At 39.0% G+C, this 17,768-nt stretch overlaps 2 protein-coding genes across 6 annotated transcripts in view; one reads left to right on the forward strand and one right to left on the reverse strand.

Annotated features, from left to right (window-relative positions):
* The first annotated feature begins 11,153 nt into the window (after positions 1–11,153).
* poc1a (POC1 centriolar protein A) overlaps positions 11,154–17,768 on the forward strand; it is a 40,996-nt gene continuing 34,381 nt past the window's right edge. The window contains exons 1-5 of one of the 5 annotated variants that reach the window (XM_034083997.2): positions 11,154–11,417; positions 16,578–16,662; positions 16,824–16,995; positions 17,242–17,421; positions 17,502–17,609. In XM_034083997.2, coding sequence (XP_033939888.1) covers positions 11,403–11,417; positions 16,578–16,662; positions 16,824–16,995; positions 17,242–17,421; positions 17,502–17,609 — 560 coding nt within the window. In that variant the 5' untranslated portion in view covers positions 11,154–11,402. Of the gene's footprint in view, positions 11,418–12,437; positions 12,461–14,770; positions 14,878–14,966; positions 15,064–16,577; positions 16,663–16,823; positions 16,996–17,241; positions 17,422–17,501; positions 17,610–17,768 lie in introns of those variants that run through there. The other 4 variants (XM_034083998.2, XM_034083995.2, XM_034083999.2 and 1 more) reach the window with 4 other exon arrangements.
* b9d2 (B9 domain containing 2) lies at positions 12,756–13,677 on the reverse strand. The gene has a single exon (XM_034084001.2). It carries the CDS (start codon positions 13,588–13,590, stop codon positions 12,904–12,906), a length of 687 nt encoding a protein of 228 aa, XP_033939892.1. The 5' UTR covers positions 13,591–13,677; the 3' UTR covers positions 12,756–12,903.

Below are 17,768 nucleotides of genomic sequence, written 5' to 3' on the forward strand. Positions count from 1 at the left end.
GTTTCGGAAAATGAAGATTCCAGGACCACTTTAAATGTTTCGTTTACAATGGTTTCCCAATGACCCGGAATAGTACTGCCAGAACGAACGATATCCAAAATGTCTTCTAGTTTACAAACTTCAGCCATTCTGGTCACTACTCGTTCTGTTTTCAATCGTCCCCATCACCACACTTATTAAAAGGGTATTGACTACATTATGATCAATATATACAGAGCGTTTTGCATAGTAGTTTCCCATTTTTATTTTACTTTAAAGAAAAGTCAAAGTATCGAAAAATAAAAAATCCCCCGGATTAGTCTTCTTCTTCTCCATACAACTCGGTAAGGATATTTTCAAGTCTCTCCTTGAAGTGTGTCTAAAAGTATCTTAGTAACACAAGAAAAGAGAAAAAAGCCTTGATGTCAACAAAACTGTATTTTTCCACTGAAATAGAGTTCAAATAAAAAAAAGTGCCTTTAAAGAAAATGTATTCAGACAAAGTATTTTATTTTCAAAAAAAAAGTTTAAGGTTTTGCATACATAAAAAGTGTATCTTACAGTTCCTTTGTGAGAGAATTACACACAAATCTGCCAAGTGTCGGGGAAAATTGTTAAAATCACAAACTTACCTTTTAGAGAAACAGTCTTTAAGAAAAAATCTAATCAGACTGTACTTCATTTTCTAGTTTTAAGGTTTTGCATCCCTCAAAGTGTGTCTAAAAGTATCTTGGCAAGAGAAAAAAAGCCAAAATCTGCCTTTAAAAGAATCCGAATTCCTTATAAAGTACTTCATATTCAACCAGTTTCAGTTTTCAGACACCAAACTGTATCTAAAAGTATCTTGGTAACACAAGAAAAAGAGTAAGTGTAATTTCTTCGGTAATGTTACAGAATGTTTCTGAAAAATGAAGATTCCAGGACCACTTTAAATGTTTCGTTTACAATACTATTACATATAGAGGAGAGTTCTTCTTCGGGAACATCCTCTCCCCTACTTTGTACCATCCAGTCATTAAGCCCATATCCATTATCCTGGTGATAATAAGGGTAGGCTACATCAGACTTGGTTTTTCTCAGATCCATGGCTAGTTTTCAACGGTCGTCTTGGTGGGGTCCTTCGTTTTAGATGATTTGCTGAGTGGGGTGGGACTTATTGCGTTGAGTGGGGGGAGTCAGTGTAGAATTGAGAGTTTTTAGAAAAAAGTTCTTTAAGCGTTGTAGCTTTTTCATCTCATCTCATCTCCAGCAATAGGTCATCATTTAAGAACAAGTAATAGTTTTGTCAAGATTCTACAGAAAAAAGTCAAAAAAGTATAGTACGTCAGAAATATGTAAAAGTCATATAGTATGTTGAAAATCAAAAAAAGAAAACTCAATTCAATACAAATTAATGAATATTTTACCCTGTTCTAAAGTTTTGCACCCTTAAAGAAAAACCCCTTCCTTACCAGCTACTTCATATTATACCCTTTGTTAAGTGTTGCGTACATCAGGGTGTATCTCAAAGTATCTTGGTAACATAAAATAACTAAAATATGTAAGTTTATCAGAAAAGAAAAAACCTTGTTTATCTGAACAAGTGTTGCATACACCAAAGTGTGTTTAAAAGTATCTTAGTAACACAAGAAAAAGAGAAGAAAGCGTTAATGTTAACAAACACTGGATTGTTCCACTGAAATAATAAATAAATAATTTCAAAAAGTGCTCTTAAAAAGAACAAATGTATTCAGATAAAAGTATTTTGTTAGACTATTAAGTCCACGATGGTTATATTTAACCCCTAACCTATTTGTATTATATGTTTGTTGTCCTAATAAAGCCAGAGTCACCTGAATTAATTTTGTCTCCAGACCTTTTTTATTTTTTACATTTTGTAACAATCTTAAAACATTTGTGGTTTGATTTTTTTTTTAAAAAGTAAAAGTTTGTCACGATTTTATGGGAAATAGTCAGAGAGCGATGTCACATCTTAAAGACAGCTTGAACTGGATAAATGGTTAGTCTTTTTCAAACATATCGTACGTTCTGCATGTTAGTATATCTGGCCCATCGATTTAGACCCTACTGCCCTAGACGCATGCCCTCAATAGGGTAGTCACGCTTTGGGAAGAGGTGTTTCATTTCACAGATCCACCTTGATTGTTATTGTGAAGAGGGACGGGGGAGGAACATTCAGAGGATGAAGAAGCATAAACATAACTTGTTTGTAAAACGGACAGCACGTCAGTTTCAAGAAAGATGACACCGTGTTTATGCATGACATGCAACATATCTTGAAGTCCTACAAAAAAAAAAAAAAAGGGTACAAGTATATTGTGTTGAAAATATCGCCAAAAGTCGTAATATTGTATAATGTATTAGTTGCATGTTGTATTTTTGCTAGCAATCACTATGTAGTTTTTTCCAAAAATATAATGGAAAAAAAGCGAGAAAGACAAAAACAAAATACGTTGAAAAGGGGATGAGTATGTCTGTCTCTCGGAGGGTTGGTGTGTTAAGAGTCACAGTCTTAAAGAAAATCTGCTCAGAAAAAGTACTTAACTTTCTACCAGTTGTAAAGTTGTCATACATAAAAAACGCTATCAAAAAAGTAAGAGACTTACTGTTCCTTTGTGAGAGAATTACACACAAATCTGCCGAGTGTCTGTAAAAAGTCTTAAAAATCACAAAACCTGCCTTTTAGAGAAACAGTCTTTTAAAAAAAAAGATATGATCAAGGGGGCATTAAGATCTTTAAACTATTAAAACCCTCTTCAAAAGAGACTTCCCCTTCACTGTCCTGCTTCATTGTAGGATTTCTGCCATGTCTCTACTTCAGTTTGACCATCTCTGTTATTATGTGATGGAATACTAGATAAATAAGTAATTAGATACCTTACCGTTACTGCGCTCATAAAGAATGATAAGAATAAGAATAATGCGTATTGAACTGGTTTAATTAATTAGTGATTTTATTTAAGGTAATTAGTTAGAAGCCCTATTTTATCAGTATGTCTGCACAGCAGTTACAATGGTCAAACTACATTAACACAGAATTGTCCCCATTCTTTCTTTAATAGTTACTAACATTAGATATTTTTAATGAGATATGGACCGCAAAACAAAAGATATCCCTGGTTTTCATTTAAAAAATCAAGTCACTGAATGCAAGTAGTTGCCTTAGCTTATTTTGTTATGATATGATGATGTGGATTACTGTTCAAATTAGTTAATGAAATAATCGTTTGGTTATTTTATGCATTGCCTAATGTTACATTTATGTGCTTAAGAATGCCTTCAAGACAGAGGAGACTGAAGCATATCTTCGGCTGTAGGCGTCTGAACCCGGCATACAAACTGTATTCGTTTCTTGATTGGAGCACCCAACGGATGTCTGTAAGTTGTCACCGGTGTCTCGCTGATTAAACTCATATCAAGACGTCTCTTGGCCATTTTCTCTCGACTTGAAAAATATTTAAGAGTGACGCCAGGTTTTTCTAAATACATTTATGACTGTTAACAAATAATTAAAGCCATCAATATATTCGGACAGCGACTGCATATCGCAGAGATCTGCTTGAAATTGTTGCAGCGGTCTGAGTACGAAAACTCTGTTTTCTTACCAAAATCCACCCGTGTCGACTTGTACAAATGTATATGCGTTATCCTCTGATAAATATTCTCTGACTTTCTATATATATTTAAGTATATTACCTACCTCCCTCTGTTTACAACATGTTTGTCTCCATAGGGGGTTTATGGCTTCTCCATAGGGGGTTTGGGGTTTTCCCCTCCCTTATCCTTTAGCAAAAAGGTTGACTTTTTAAAAATATCTGTTTTTTTTTTATATGCTTTACTTTGATTTGGAGCACCCAACGGATGGCTGTAAGTTGTCACCGGTGTCTCGCTGATTAAATTCATATCAAGACGTCTCTTGGCCATTTTCTCTCGACTTGAAAAATGAGTGACGCTGGCTTTTTATTTAGACAGAGGGAGAGAGTGAGGGGCGGGGAAAGTGTGTGTGTGTGTGTGTGTGTGTGTGTGTGTGTGTGTGTGTGTGTGTTCCCCCCCCCTCCTCCACCATATGTTCTCTCCCCTCATGTCCTGTCATGTCCTGTTCGCAAAAACAGAGAGGTTTAAATATATGTTTTTTTAGATGCTTTACTTTTGATTAATTTCATGTTATTTTGCAAGTATTTGTAAGTTACATTCGATACTATATACAGGATTAACCACACAGGAAGTGGTTAGGAGGCGGGATATATATATCCTAGACATATTAATTGATTGAAAACAACGGCATTTTATTTTTATCATTTTTTTTTAATTTTAATTTTATTTTGAAAACCGGAAGCGGGGGCGGGACATCCGGTCGAACGAGGCGGGACTTCCGGTCGAACGAGGCGGGACTTCCGGTTTTCAAAATAAAAAAAGGCGGGACTTCCGGTCAAATAAGGCGGGACTTCCGGTCAAAAAGGGGCGGGGCGACCTGTCACTTTTTCTGCATACTAATGAGATTGATATGGCATATTTTGTTATGATATGATGATGTGAATTACTGTTCAAATTAGTTAATGAAATAATCGTTTGGTTATTTTATGCATAGCCTAATGTTACATTTATGTGCTTAAGAATGCCTTCAAGACAGAGGAGACTGAAGCATATCTTCATCTGTAGGCGTCTGAACCTGGCATACAAACTGTATTCGTTTCTTGATTGGAGCACCCAACGGATGTCTGTAAGTTGTCACCGGTGTCTCGCTGATTAAACTCATATCAAGACGTCTTTTGGCCATTTTCTCTCGACTTGAAAAATATTTAAGAGTGACGCTGGCTTTTTAATGTTTGAGCACAGGTTTTTCTAAATACATTTATGACTGTTAACAAATAATTAAAGCCATCATTATATTCGGACAGCGACTGCATATCGCAGAGATCTGCTTGAAATTGTTGCAGCGGTCTGAGTACGAAAACTCTGTTTTCTTACAAAATCCACCCGTGTCGACTTGTACAAATGTATATGCGTTATCCTCTGATAAATATTCTCTGACTTTCTATATATTTAAGTATATTACCTACCTCCCTCTGTTTACAACATGTTTGTCTCCATAGGGGGTTTATGGCTTCTCCATAGGGGGTTTGGGGTTTTCCCCTCCCTTATCCTTTAGCAAAAAGGCTGACTTTTTAAAATATCTGTTTTTTTATATGCTTTACTTTGATTTGGAGCACCCAACGGATGGCTGTAAGTTGTCACCGGTGTCTCGCTGATTAAATTCATATCAAGACGTCTCTTGGCCATTTTCTCTCGACTTGAAAAATATTTAAGAGTGACGCTGGCTTTTTATTTAGACAGCCCTAAAGCGAGAGGGGTGAGGGGCGGGGAAAGTGTGTGTGTGTGTGTGTGTGTGTGTGTGTTCCCCCTCCTTCACCATATGTTTTCTCCCCTCATGTCCTCTCATGTCCTGTTTGCAAAAACAGAGAGGTTTAAATATATGTTTTTAGATGCTTTTACTTTTGATTAATTTCATGTTATTTGCAAGTATTTGTAAGTTACATTCGATACTGTATACAGGATTAACCACACAGGAAGTGGTTAGGAGGCGGGACATATATCCTAGGCATATTAATTGATTGAAAACAACGGCATTTTATTTTTCTCATTTTTTTAATTTTAATTTAATTTAATTTTGTAAACCGGAAGCGGGACATCCGCCGGAAGCGGGGGCGGGACATCCGGTCGAACGAGGCGGGACTTCCGGTTTTCAAAATAAAAATAAAAAGGCGGGACTTCCGGTCAAATAAGGCGGGACTTCCGGCCAAAAAGGGGCGGGGCGACCTGTCACTTTTTCTGCATACTAATGAGATTGATATGGCATTGGTAACACTACTGATCTGTACACAGGGTTGGGTTGTAACGGAATACATGTAACGGCGTTACGTAATCAGAATACAAAAACCAAGTAGTCTAACTGTATTCAGCTCGCGTTACATTTGATAAACAACTAATCCGAATACAGTTACTTTCGTAAACCTGAAGTGAATACATTTTTGAATACTTATTGGAATTATTGGTGGAAAAGTTTCCTCACAAAATGTATCCTAATATTCATTACCGGCAGAACTGTGTGCCCACATGGATGTATAATAAGTGTGCACAGCGCAGCAGCATGTCTGTGAGGCCCCCCCCCCGCACGCAGATGAGAGAGAGATATCTTTTTAAATATATTGAAAGTTAGAAACGGAGATGGTTCGATAAAACGTGCAAGATAACGTTTATAGCATTTCTTTATTGTCGAAATGATGACATTTCATAACGGGATAAAATCAAAGTGAATGACCTGCTGCTGCTGAAGGCATGGGGCAAATATAAGTCCTTTGCCTAATTTATAAAGTAAACCTTAGTATCTCACTAGCAGTGGTAACTGCAATCAGTTACAGCCGCCCTAAGTCTGTAGACAAGTCTAATAACACCAGTGTACACGTTGCTGTGTCAATACAGATATTTATTTGTCTTTACTAGTCATAGGCTACGCAGTGGAAACTCACCTCAAGAAGCGACAATTGCCAAGGGCGTTGCAACCCTCACTTGCCAATATTTCATCATAAATATAGCACGTTTGTTTATTTTAGCAAACCATGCTCCAAGTACAATTGAATAGAAATGATAATGTATAATCTTTTTGAAAAACAGATCGCACATCAGTCCTGTGTATAGATCAGTTCGATAAAGTCATGCCTAAACAGCGACATTTTACACGATAAATACGGGTTTAAATAGCAGCGTTTGCCACGGAAGGCGAGTGGCAGCTACAGTAAACCTTCTCTTACTCTGGCATCTTGTGGCAACTCCCATTGAGCAACGGCAGATGCCTCGGCAAGTTGTGGCATCTGTGGCATATGCCGGAAGGACTTGCCACAGCTACCACAGAGTAGCGGCCTCTGTGGCATATGCCGGAAGTACTTGCCACTGCCTGCAGATGCCACGAAATGCGCTTGCTGTCTCTCGCCTCTTGGTGTTTTATTATCATACTAGAGTGGATTTTCTGTGTGTGTGTGTTGGGGGACGGGGGATCAGCCTGATAGATTTAGATTTATTATTAAGATACTTGTGTTTGGGGAGGGAACAGCAGTGTTAATATTGCACCTTGTTGTTGTGCTAATGAGATACAGGTGGGATCGCAAACGCCTCAATTGCTTCAAAATGGTAATCTCAGTCATGGAAGAGCCCTTGTGATATAAATTGTTGTGTGGCTATGCTGTTTAGCATCAAAAGTAAAACAAAGATATGTTTTCGCACTCAAGGATCAATGTGACGTCCATAGCCTTCGTGCTCTGCCTGCATATCTGCATGAAGATGACTCCACGTTTCTGAGGCTGTGGCATGTAAATCAGCATAATAACTGTTTTGAATGTATGTGACAGATCATCAAAAAATATAGTTTATCTTGTTACATTGTTTCAGGAGCTCTATCGCAGGAAGACAATTATTTGAATTTTTATAGTGAAACAATTATAATAAATGATAGATTTAGTTTGAAAAATTATGAACTGTCCTGGTGTCATCAAAGCTTGATTCTGTCACTCAGGTGTTGTTAATCAAACATTATAGCTTGTGTTGCTCACATCCCATTCAGGTTCTAGTTCCAATATTGCCATAAGAATTGTAATTATTGTAAGGTACACAATGGACATGTTGAATATAATCTCCCTTTACTTCAACACTTCAGAAGTGTTGAATATGATTTCTACTTAAGGATGTATTTGAATTTAAGCTCTAGGTTTCAGTGTAAAAAATGGGCTCACGTGATTTAATAAAATACACAATCAAGAGAGGGCTTTCTTTCCTGCAGACTGCAGCATCAGTGTTCAATACAAAATAATCTCTAGTGTTCCCCATATTGTTTTGTATGTGTAGTAGGGAGAGATTATACTGTAAATATATATTCAGTTGCCAGTTTATTAGGTACAACTAGCTAATAGTAACAGTCTAATACAGTGATAAAATAAATCCTACCCTTATGAAGGTTATAAATGTTTTTTTGTTGAAAGCATTTATGTCAACTGATTGGTGATTTTAGAGGCTGACGTTTCTGGTGCTGTAACATTATGTTGTGCAATGCTAATAGGCGTTTCCTTAAACCCACATTATGCACCAAACATACGGTTATTTGATGTGATATGTCACTGATGTATTTTTCAGAAAACACATTTCTGAGATAGGCAATTTGGGTAACGTTTATCTGTTCTTGTCATCAGGTGGAGCAGTCTGATTATCCAGACACAGAGGACATCACAGTCGGACTTCTCATGATCAGTGCCAGGTCAACCACGCTCTTCTGCCCAGAGAGGATCGCTGTTGTCATTGAGGGTAACGGAGTTATCAAACTCCCCACACTGGCTGACGCATTCATCCTGCTTTTTGCACTGACCTTTGCCCTGCATCTGAGCTACCCAAAAGACTTGGCCAACACTTTCAACTTCACCCAGAAAGTGTTGATGGGCCTGGATGAGGGGAACTTGAAGCCCAGGGTGTTGAGCCTGAAAAAGCTTTTGGCAGTTTAATCCTACCAAACACAAACACACACACACACACACACACACACACACACACACACACACACACACACACACACACACACACACACACACACACACACACACACACACACACACACACACACACACACACACACACACACACACACACACACACACACACACACACACACACACACACACACACACACACACACACACACACACACACACACACACACACACACACACACACACACACACACACACACACACACACACACACACACACACACACACACACACAGTTCTCCTCTGTTTACACCCTGCTGCTTTACATCTATCTGTGTTCTGTTGTGTTCATTGACAGATGTGTTACTGTTCAGCTTCAAGTTGAAGGACTGTTCGTAGATGTTGTTTTATACTTTTATATGTATTGGGTCTTTATGGTCCATGTGTTAAATTAATACGCAGAACTGTTCCTGAAAATTGTGTTCACTCATAAGTGATGGTTAAAATACACACAGATATTTCTCAAGGCCCTAGCACTGTTTTTAAGGTGTTTATTTATTTATTTAAGAGTTAAATATATTGAATTTGTATTGTGCTAAAATGCATTGTTCTTTTATAGTGGAAATGGAATGTTGGCGATTTGTCAAAGCTCTTCAAATTATCAATAAATGCATTTTTTATTTATATACGGTGTGTTTGGAGATAATTCATTACACTATTATAAATTATTATAATATTCTATTTAGCCCAACAATATAGTTAATTTCAATCACTAGCTTGGGTTAAATAAACAACCCAATGTATGGTTTATATTTAACCCAGTGATATAGTTGATTTCAATCACTAGCTTGGGTCAAATGAAAAACCCAATGTATGGTTTATATTTAACCCAGTGATATAGTTCATTTCAATCACTAGCTTGGGTAAAATTATCCAGCCCAGCACATGGGTTAAGACAGGGGTCTGCAACCTTTTTGACCAAAAGAGCCATTTCGCTCCTTTTTTCCAAAAAATGTTTTGTCTGGAGCCGCAAAACATATTTCATAGTTTTGTATTGTTATATCAGACACAAACTACATTTTTTTTGCATTTATTAGGCTATTTATTACATGATATAAAACTGTTAACCTCTAATAAGAAACAAAGAACTTTTATAAGGAGAATTACAAATAATACACAGGCCTACTTTAAAATAAATTAAACACAGCACTTGGGGAGTCCTCTGCACATTTGAAGGGGAAACAAATATTATTAAATGGGCCCACTTTGAAATAAATAAAACAAATATATCTGCACCCTAAAAAGAGTTAAAAGTAAGAATGGAGAAACCAGCTCGAGTGCGCTAGAATTTGAAAGTACACAACCGGAAAAAATATGCCTCTTCCTTCAGACTTTCTTACAGAGTCCCTCCTCCAACACACACGAACGCACACATGACCAATGAGGGCACGATATAAGTTTGTGCCCAGATGGAAGGCTGACAGGCAGGTAGGCCATCCAGTTATTTTAGCCGGGCCGGCTCAGATGATTGGTCGTGCTTTTTACAGCGCTACGGCTTCCAGAGATTACTTTTTGTATGTATTTATTATCAAAGCATTTAATATATACATTGCTATCGGGACGTTAAGAGCATTCCATGGAATATAACAAAAAGTGTTTTCTGAAATAAATTACATACCCGATTGAATTATGACTGTCAGCTGTCTTCCTCTCCCTCATAAAGGTTGCACCACCGTTGACAACTTCTCTCTACATATCAAACATACCGGTAAACCAGCATCGTTTGCTGTGAAAGCACACAACTCTGTCCACGCAGAATTAAATCCTGTGTTCCTCCGGTACTTTTCTTTGATTTATCCATAGTTCGCTCATCGAGCCGGGGGTCAGGTTATTCGCCTCCAAGAAAAGGCGCTCGCGCGGGACCGGAGCAGGATGTGACGCATATTTTAGTTGACCTAATTAAAACCGTTTTGTTTTTTATTTATGTGTCACAGTATCACCTCAAAATACAACATACGAAACATTTTCAACCATCCAACAAAATATAAATAGTCCTACAAATACTTTTATTTTATTTCCTTCTTATTTTTGTCTAAGCTCAAGGGAGCCAGAGCAGAGGGCTTAAAGGGCCGCGGGTTTCCGACCCCTGGGTTAAGACAACCCAGCGCGTATTCTGTCCTATAGTGACTCAGCAGCTGGGTTATGATTGGGTTATTTTTTAACCCAGTAGTTTTAAGAGTGTACATCTTTTTGGTCAGCAAACTTGCTTTGGTTAGTCACTACTTTAAAAGTTAATGACTCAATATCGTTTATTTATTTGTGTGTATTTGTGTTGTATACATTGATGTTGTGTTCTTATTCACGAACAACTTCCCTCTATTTAAATTCAACATAATTACTGTAGGTTTTTCAAAGATATAATGCATCAATTTGTTTGAAAACTGTCTGTGTTTCCTCATTGACGCTACACTGCTGACCTCTGGCGACAACCACGCGTCACTACACTTGAAAATGAAAGTTTTCACTAATATCTAACTAGATTTATTTCAAATCAATAATTGAAACTCGATCAACCAACTATGAAGCGCTTCATTCCGTTATACTTGAATTTTTTGTATCGCTGCGACTTTAAAGTTGTACACATAAACAATATTAATGGTACAACTTTCCCTTTAAGAAATCAGCGCCCAATCGCGGCGCGTAAACTGAACTGTGTTGTTGTCAAGAACTACCGGCTAATATAAAGTTGCTAAGCTAACGTTAGCCGACCGGTGGGCCAAAAACACACCATCGTTTGTCTAATTTTACCGTATTCAATCATTACCGTTCAGTCAAACTCGGTTTACGGTCATATCAGTCGCTCTCACCGGCTGTTTGTCTCCGATATCAGGAAAGATGTCTTCTGCCCCGGTAAGTTTGCGTTAGCTGAAGTTGGTTTCTTGTTTGTAGTTTCACTGTCTTTCTTTACTGCTACATGATATGGGAACTCTCAATATCATTTACTATAGCCCTGTGTGCAGGGGTGGAAGACGTACTCAGATCATGTCAGAACAAGTAGACATATCAGAGAGTCTGTTACAAGTAAAAGTCCTGCATTCAAAGTCTCAACAAAAGTAAAACAAAGTATTGACATCAAAACATACTTAAGTACCAAAAGTAAAAGTACTCATTATACAGATTGTTACTGTTAAATAACAGTGTACGTACTGTTACTTAAGAACAGTACTTGAGTATATCCACAGTTACTTTACACCACTTATCAGGCCTAAGTAGGATCCACCTAAAGAATAACAAAAGTACTCATGATAAAGAATAGCTAATTTAAGAATTACAATTATATTAATGAATAATTAGTGATGCACTACATTACTGTGTATATCTTGTTGCAAGTGGTAAAAGTGGACTAATGAAGGCTTATCCTTATCCATACCAACCAACAAATCATATGTAATGTGTCGAACATTTATTGTCATCCATCTGATGCATGCAAGTGGACTGTTAGTGCAATATTGCATGATTGTAGTAGAGAACAATAATTGTAAAGCATTTCCCTCTGAATTGAGCAAGAGAAGAATACAAAAGTAGCAGAAAATGGAAATATTCAAGTGAAGCTCAAGTACTTTACATTTGTATTTAAATATGACTTGACAGAACATAATTAGTCACTTCCTATGACTGGAAATGTCAAGTAAAGTTGTGAGTTTTTAAGTTAGAGTAGGGATCTTTATTTGATATGTCTGAAAGTAAATCAGATTACATATGGAAGTCAGTAAATGGATAATTTGAAAGACTAAAGTGCAGTGTTGTTCTTATAATGGCACCCTGTTTAATGCCTGGCTTGTATCTTTATAGCTTGCCCACAACCTAACAAATCAATCTTTATGTGTTGAGTAGCATTGGGATAAAGAAAATACCCACTTGTGGAGCAGGTCTTCTTAAGAATGTCCATCAAGGTAACCCTTATTTAGAAAATTCTATTCACATATTATAATCACAAAAGGGAATTCAATTGTTTAGTAGGGTGGAGGGATCTGGGTATTCTCCTCTTTTAGTCCAGAAAATGTCAATATAACATTTTGAATACCTTTTTAGGGAATGTTTAGTGAATATTTGTAGGATGAAGATCAACATGATATAACTGAATGCTGCTTTACTCTCATTCTCCATCCAATAACTACACCTGCTAATCTCAGTTGACATTGGGCTAGAGGGGTCTGACAAGGACATCACAACAAGAGAAGACCTTCGTTAATACGATAGTATATCTTTATTTACAAAAGGTTACTTAAACAGCTAAACGAGAAATGCAATTGATACAAAAGTACAACACGTTAGTAAAAACGTGTAAGATCTCAGCTTGCAATATATAACATCACAAGTTCTTAAAGTCATTTGTTTAACTCTCGACGCCATATTTGTCAAAGTGTCTCATAATGATCCCGAGCTCCAGCTCCACGTTGCCCATGGCTTCGGTGTGCAGCCTGTATCTGTCCGCCCCGCTGTACACCAGGTCCGGGCTGCGGAGCTGCGGTCCTCCGCCGACGAACATTTGGGACAACTGCTCTTGCCAGGAGCCGAGCGGCCTCCAGGTCGCACAGCTTATCCGGTGATGTCCGGGGCTGGACGGGACGTGGCAGTATCCGTAACCGTACAACTGGCAGCGTCCGAAAGAGTCCTGGTGCCAAACCTGGAGGTGAAGCTTCGGCCAGCCTTGGAGTCCTTTAGTCGCGTAGTGCACATCGATAGGGTGACTCCAATACGCCATGTCTCCTGTTTGGGGAATATCCACTTGGGTCTGACCCTCCTTCAGCCCCGATAGAAGACGCCATGCTCCTCCCGTGTGCACTCCCCATTTACAAAATAAGCTGTTCTGTGGGAAACCACTGGCTCCTACGATTTGGCCTATGATGTGCAGCTCTGCCATGTTACAAATGACCCCGTACACAAAAACATGAGGCCCCCTGAATCCTCCACAGCCTCCTCTTGAGTTTAACGGATAGCTTACCGGATAGCAACGACTAGCACCACAGCCCCCGTCTCCTTGGTTACTCAGCCTGCTGGAAGGGAGGTTTATTTTACCCATAGTGAGGTTTCTCAGGCAGCACTTCTTGTCAGACTGTAGACAGGTCCAGTATTTTAAATCGCATTTAGAGACCTAAAGTCCACGAATAGCTCAAGTAGGGCGCGTTTTTCAAAGACAATACCAGAAAATAGCTTAAATCATTGGTGGAGATTGTTTGCGATTGTACACATTTGAAAACTGCTGCCTGACAGGTTGCGCGGCGAGCAGCAAGATGTGGCTTTACGCCGCGTTGAAGCGTTTCCTTTTTTGTTGTCGTTTAAATTAAAAGATAATATTTGTGCATTGAAACAATACATCTAAATTGTTTCATATTCATCCGTCATAAACAATCAGCGAAAAAAACCCGTTGACGGCTAAATTCAACTTTATTCCAGGGCCAGGCCCGGTTCCAGAACAAAATGACTCAGGGTGCATCTGAGATTAGAAAGGGTGCAGTGGTAAAGTGCTATTTTTATAAGTGGCGAGTGGACCCCCGGGAAGATTTTTTTTTTTTTTTTTTTACATATTGAAGTTAAAAGCATCAATCTGGTACACTTTGAGAGCAAAATAAAGAGATCTATGGATCTATGTGCTCTTTGCTTGATTCATGCCTTCCCATTCCCTTATCACGTAGCCTATAAGAGCATGGCGCCAGTTGTTGTGGTGAAGGCTGTAGAGGAAACTTCTGTGTAGCAATGCAGTGGGAGTCACCGACTCATGAAGGAGACACAGCAAGAGCAGGAGCTTTGATGTCAAACACTGATGGTTTATTTGGAGCTTCGGCCGGAGAATTCACATCACAAGTCCAAGAGCCAGAGGTTCTGACTTCACGGTAAAGTTGCCACGTCAATTCTAGAGCGCCTCTCTCTCGTTAGCCCATTTAACTGGTTTCGCAGAGAGTAATCAACATATTTGAGAAGATAGCCTAAACAGTTGGGAACACTGAGTTACTTGCGTCTGAAACTTGTGGCCTCGAAGATTTCACACCTTGGACTCCACAAACACAGAGAATGAAGTGTCCCAGTGGACCCACAACAATAAACCATCTGTGACCTCGGGTTGCCCGGTCATAGAATGGGAACAACAACATTATGGCTAAAGCAGCCTATCTCCTTAAAGGAGATAACAGACGTCAGGGTTGGTCATGCACGTCATATCTAGGAGTCTAGGACAATTATTTCCCTAACAAAGGTATCTGACTTACTTTAACCGAAATGTCTACATGCATAGCAGAAGATGGCATCTTACATGAATATTCCAGCCAATCTCTGTTTTGTATCCATGAGCTGCAAAATGAGTAGCCTTCAGGCGAGTTGGGTACTTTTTTAAATATACCTGGCTCTGTTTTCCCGAGGTCCTCTGGCACTTGCGGGCCGCTGAGGGGTGGCGGTGTTTGGGGCAACGAAGACGGCTGCGGCTGCTCCGCCTCCGTGGGCGAGGCGGGCAAAGCCGGCGAGTCGGGCGTTATTGTCCACGACAGTGGCGGCGGGTAACGTAATGTCCCATGATCTGAACTGTTCTACCTGCAGTAGATGCAGTGTTACTGCTGGCGATAAGGGCTGGTTGTTTTAACCATTTTCTGATGTCCATCATTGACTGCTGTGTAAGCACCTTGCAGATGACGAACGCGCAGTGGCACAGGTCACGCACACCTGACATAATAACGTTACTTACCGTTTAAATTGACCAAATAAATGCAGCAGACAATGCTATTTAACCACAATTACAATTTATTTTATTTCAACTAAATTCTTCTTCTTATTATTACTACTATTATTATTATTATTATTATATATGTAATATTTTTCACTTCTTTTTTTTCACTTTTCATTTTTCAAATGAGGGTGCATAACGACTCAACTGAGGGTGCAATGTACCCTTATGCACCCCCGTAGAACCGGGCCTGTCCAGGGCCCAGGCCTCAAAACGAGTGTTAATTTATTGGTTTCTTTGGAATTAAACTGGGTTTAGAGACTACAACAAAGTTAAACGGCACCGTCCAGCGATTGTAGTAAATATTGCAGAAAATGCACTGGTTTAAAAAAAAAAGTTCAAAAAAGTGTTTTGACCATAGACTGTATAAGGTTTTGACATTTTAATTACTGTAAAACTGTAAACCTCTCTACATTTGCACTCTTTCCTACTTTGTAGTTAAACTGCTGTACCACAATTTCCCAGAATAAAAACAAATAGTGTCTTAATGTAGGCCTATTATTATGTATTAATGCTTTTATTATCATTATTTGATTTTATAAGATACATTGACATTTAATATTACTGTATAAACAACAGGTGTTACTAATACCATCCTGTATCCCAGTAAGTGTGACAGTAAGCCCGAATGCACAACACCAGAAGCCTGAATCTGAAGTTAATAGTATTCAGCCATCACTCAATGTAATACTAACAGCTACTCCTTTAAAGATGTCTTAAGTTGAAAATGCCTGTGTGTGTGTGAACAGACACTTTGCTCTGTCATGTGCCCTTTGCTACATAATGTATGTAGCTGTATCTTGATTTTGTTGGTTTTATCTAAAGTTTGAAGTATCATTACAACCGTCAGTGGCTCAGTCAGTAGGGCTTGGACTGTGAGCCGTAGGGTCGCCGGTTCAAGTCTCCGATCAGACCTAAATATGGAGTGTGGACTGCTACTTGGAGAGGTCCCAGTTCACCTCCTTGGCCCTGCCGTGTTGCCCTTGAGCAAGGCACCGGACACCCCCCTTCCCCCCCACTCCAATTGCTCCCCAGGCGCTGTACAATAGCTGCCCACTGCTCTGAGTGTGTGCTGTGTGCTCTGCATGTGTGATCATTAAAGAGGGTTTCATCCCTCCGATTCTATCCAACCATAAAAAAAGCGTAGACGTAGCTGTTCGCCTATCTCTTGATCTATGATTATGTGATTTTTTTCCCCCCCACTACTGTTTAATGTTATTAAGAATACTTTGAAACAAGTCCACAGCATCTTTAATATGTGGCTGCTTAAATCTGTCTCTCTGTTCCCCATTTAGTCTGACCCAACTCTGGAGAGACATTTCAAGGGTCACAGGGACAATGTTACAAGTGTGGACTTCAGCTGCAACATGAAACAAATTGGTAACTGCTACTTAATATTACTGTATGTGTTCATGTGTGTTTATCAGTCTGTGGTCAGAGAATATGCTGTCCGTTTGCTGGTTCCTTTCTCTTTCTCTATGTTTCCTGCATCGTCATCCAAATGTGTTGTTCAGTTTACACACCTGTTCTCCCTCTTCCAGCCACAGGCTCTATGGACTCAAGTGTGATGATCTGGAACATGAAACCCCAGATGAGAGCGTATCGTTTTGATGGACACAAAGATGCTGTCACTTCAGTTCAGTTTTCTCCCTCTGGCCACCTGGTGGCATCTGCCTCCAGAGACAAGACTGTACGTCTTTGGGTGCCCAGCCTGTGAGTTTGAAGTATTCCACCTTTTCTATTAAAGTACATTTCCATCATCTCATTATTTTGTATAGCGTTGGCGATCTACCACAAAGAACAATGATGCTGATTCATAAGAAAAACAAAACGACACAGTTTTACTAAATCCCCTAATTCTGCCAACACACAGAAGAAGTCACACATTTTACAACACTGACTTGTTTTTAACAGTTTCTTTTTTAACTTAGAGTTGTCTTGGTGTTTGTGTGTGCACAGGAAGGCTGAGTCAACAGCTTTCAAGGCACACACTGCCACCGTGCGCAGTATAAACTTTTCTGCTGACGGGCAGAATCTGGTCACAGCCTCCGACGACAAGACCATCAAAGTGTGGACTGTCCACAGACAAAAGTTTCTCTTATCTCTCAACCAGCACATCAACTGGGTCCGCTGTGCCAAGTACGACGAACACACACACACATACACACACAGTTTGACTTCTTTCTTTCTAAAAGATCATTTTCAATACATTTCTGCAGGTTTTCTCCAGACGATCGTTTGATTGTATCGTCCAGTGATGATAAGACTATAAAGCTGTGGGACAAGAACAGTAGAGAGTGTATTCATTCTTTCTATGAACATGCTGGGTAAGCAATTGAGACCAAAAAAGATATATGAGAAATAAATGTTCTGATGTGTTCGGAAGAAATAATTGTCACATTTTGAAATGTTTAGGTTGATTTAACATTTTTAAGCAAAAAATGTGACACATCCCATTACCATTTGTTCTCTCAATTCTTTGCACT

Source organism: Pseudochaenichthys georgianus, chromosome 5 (genome assembly GCF_902827115.2).
Source record: "Pseudochaenichthys georgianus chromosome 5, fPseGeo1.2, whole genome shotgun sequence".
NCBI classification, from domain to species: Eukaryota; Metazoa; Chordata; class Actinopteri; order Perciformes; family Channichthyidae; genus Pseudochaenichthys; species Pseudochaenichthys georgianus.

Coding starts and splice junctions, on each gene's coding strand:
- b9d2 (XM_034084001.2), bottom strand. CDS start 13,590: ATGGGTAAAATAAACCTCCCTTCCAGCAGGCTGAGTAACCAAGGAGAC.